A 2,934-nucleotide genomic window follows, 5' to 3' on the forward strand; every position below is an offset into this window, starting at 1 on the left:
TTAATATGTGTACTCAAAACCAGTTGGTACTCATAATAAATGTCACTCATGTCACACACAGGCCTTGTCAGAGGTCACTCGTTTGACGACCTCTGCCATTCAACTTACCATCAGTGGTCATCATCAAACTACGAAGTGCTTAAGTGTGAACAGATGAAAAACACATCAGTCTCTTAGCATCGTTAGTTACATCAGGATTAAGCAATATAATTCAATGGATTTGTGGGATCAGACGTGTGAAGCAGTTCTTGTGTTGTTGATGACCCCACCATCTGATCAGGGAGTTGCAGTTCATTGGTCAAGTTTTGATTATGGCACAATGTTCTACACATTTGATCCAGCCCCTGACCTTATCATCATCACGGGCAGCATCTGCCACATACCACAGACTACTCCAGTTAGGGCGGAAGGTGAGCACACCTTGTGACTGGAACTTACCCCACTATAAGTGGGTTTAGCTGCAGGCTCTCTGACTGAACTACAAAAGCAGGCCATTACTCAATGCACAGGCCTTGTAACCTGCCTGTGATGGGCCACATGCTCCATTTCAGCAGCCAATGGCCTCAGCCTCCAGCAGCAGCGCCCGGTCGCTGTTCGCTGAGTCGCGCACCCGGCTGGTGGAGCGGGTGGCGGTCAACGTGGACGCGTGCGGCTCGGTGTGCCGCCAAGCAGTGCGCGGCTCCCGCTCCCAGGAGCTGCTGGTCGGCGCGGCGCGCTCTCTCGCCGCCCAGGTGCCGTACAGCTGAGGGCGGCCGCTGCGGCTGCCCTCTCCCCTTGGCCCGCGGACATCGGCAGTCATGCCGAACGACCGGCTTTTGTGGCACGTGCGTGCGTGCACTCTTGTGTCGTACTTGCTTCCGGGCGTGAGCACGCACGTCTCTGCGTGTTTGCGATTACCTGTGTGTCTTTTTTACATCGTGTTGGCTTGTGCAATTCGGCCTCCTGACTGTTTGGTATAACATGGGCACATAGGCTTGCAGCTCATGGTTTGCCCGCACACACAACGCACGCACGCACGCACGCACGCACGCACGCACGCACGCACGCACGCACGCACGCACGCACGCACGCACGCACGCATTTTTGTACGCACGCACCCGGCTTGATAATGCAACAGAAGCGTAGAATGTGAGTGTGTCGCAGATCTCTCACAATGTGGGTGCAAATGTATGGCTTGCCGCGTCCATTGCGGAGTGTCAGTCTCAAGTCGCATAGTTTTCTAAATGTCAAGATTTGGACGAGGCGCTCATACAGTCTCTCATTTCACCCAGCAGGATGTGACTGGAAACAAACCATCGAGCGCGTTCTTCCACATGGGAGGCGTTACATTACAGTCAATGACGCAGCGATCTCGCGCGACGTTGCTGATCCTAGCGAGAACTCCGGCTCGCGGCCCGCGTTGAACCCTTCCTGAAGTGGTACCCTCTGGTTGAAGATCCCACTGTCTGGAAGGTGTCTTGGGGTGGGATGATATCATGTGTTCCGGCATTGGTCTAGCGGCTGGTTTTGAGTCTGTGCCATATTCAGTCAGAGGGGCGGTGGCGGCTGCCAGTGCAGTTGACCATGTTCACACCACCTCGCCTCAAAAGATCTGCGTGGGGCCGATATCCTACAGCTGGCGTCCTCTCGCACAGGAGTCGGCGATCGACCGTACTTGCGGCAACGTGCAGAAGCTGCGGATCCTGGCGACCCACCTGGGCTACCAGTGGGAGTCGATCGCCCGCTCCGCCCACCACGTGCCGTCTCTCAGGGACCAGGCGCGCTCCATGGAGCCCTGAGGCTCGCAGGCGTGCTTGTCGGTTGCGGGTGTTCTCTGTTCGGTCATGATCCGTAGCTGGGCAGTCTGCCGTCCAAAGGTAAAACCCCATATGTCCATTGCTGGCCAATTTGCGTTTTTTATGCCATCTGATTCGTCTTCTCATGCTGAATTCGGATATTCAAACCAAGAGTCGAAATTTTCAGTTTCTTGCCTAAAAGAAAGGGCTAAAAGCTTGTGAAAACTTCACCTGATAGTTTAAATAACCGAATTCAGCATGAGTGGACGAATCAGACGACATAAAACACTCAAAATGACCAAAAATTAGTATATGGGATTTTGCCTTTGGACGACAGCAGTGGTGTCACATGCCCGGGTGGTCACCACGGATTCTATCAGGTAGTTTGAATGTGCGAGTCGCGCTCGCAGGCGGCTCGTGTTCATTCAGCGCAACATATACTTGGCATGCATCATGTTTGTTGAGACCCGTGCCTGACGCGACGGCCTGGTACCAGGTCATGACGTCAGGTACCTGGTCATGACCACTCAGTGTACCTGCAGACCCTCGTCAGGCCTGCAGCTGGATCTGGCCACAGTGCTAGCCGCTGTCGGTGTTCTCATCTCGAAGGTGGCCACACTTCGTGGCTCGCGTCTGTGGTGTGCGCCTGCTGTCCGCTGGCGGTGTTGCGAGCCGGACTGTGCGCGTGAACCGGTCATGTCACCTCCTCCGTCTCCGTACCCGTCGGCGTCTGACTGGGCTGCTCATCCGGGTAGACAGGAATTAGGCTGAATTGGTTGATATTGGGTTAATAAACGCGGCCGTTGCTAGTTAAGAGCGTTATTCATTGACCCTTTTTGTGCTGGTGGCCAAGCATAATTGGTAGTGCTTACTGCTGGTTGTTTGCCGATAGCCGTGTGGTTGACATAAGCTATGGCACACCATTTTTTCCTCAGCATTTTACATGAAGGGCCTCGACGCGAAATGGCTATGGGTGTGGAATGTGTCAGCAAACCCTAAAAGACATAACATGAATAACTGCTTGATTAAATACTATGTTGATTTCGACGAATTGTTGATATACATAAACATTGGTTTGGATTTAATTAGTTTTAAGGTATACTGTTTTGTATGATTTATTATTTGGTGTCACAATTTTATTATTTATTACATAGCATTT

General features: G+C 52.6%; 1 protein-coding gene across 1 annotated transcript; it reads left to right on the top strand.

Annotated features, from left to right (window-relative positions):
• Positions 1-551: 551 nt before the first annotated feature.
• LOC119113367 (BLOC-1-related complex subunit 7) lies at positions 552-2,597 on the top strand (the record flags this gene model as incomplete). Its single annotated transcript, XM_037237682.1, is given in 2 exon segments — positions 552-731; positions 1,635-2,597. Coding segments are annotated over 2 exon segments (324 nt in total), but the record flags the coding sequence as incomplete, so codon positions are not given.
• Between the last annotated feature and the right edge of the window lie 337 nt (positions 2,598-2,934).

Source organism: Pollicipes pollicipes, unplaced genomic scaffold, assembly GCF_011947565.3.
Source record: "Pollicipes pollicipes isolate AB1234 unplaced genomic scaffold, Ppol_2.1 Scaffold_7262;HRSCAF=8765_pilon_pilon_pilon, whole genome shotgun sequence".
NCBI lineage: Eukaryota > Metazoa > Arthropoda > Thecostraca > Pollicipedomorpha > Pollicipedidae > Pollicipes > Pollicipes pollicipes.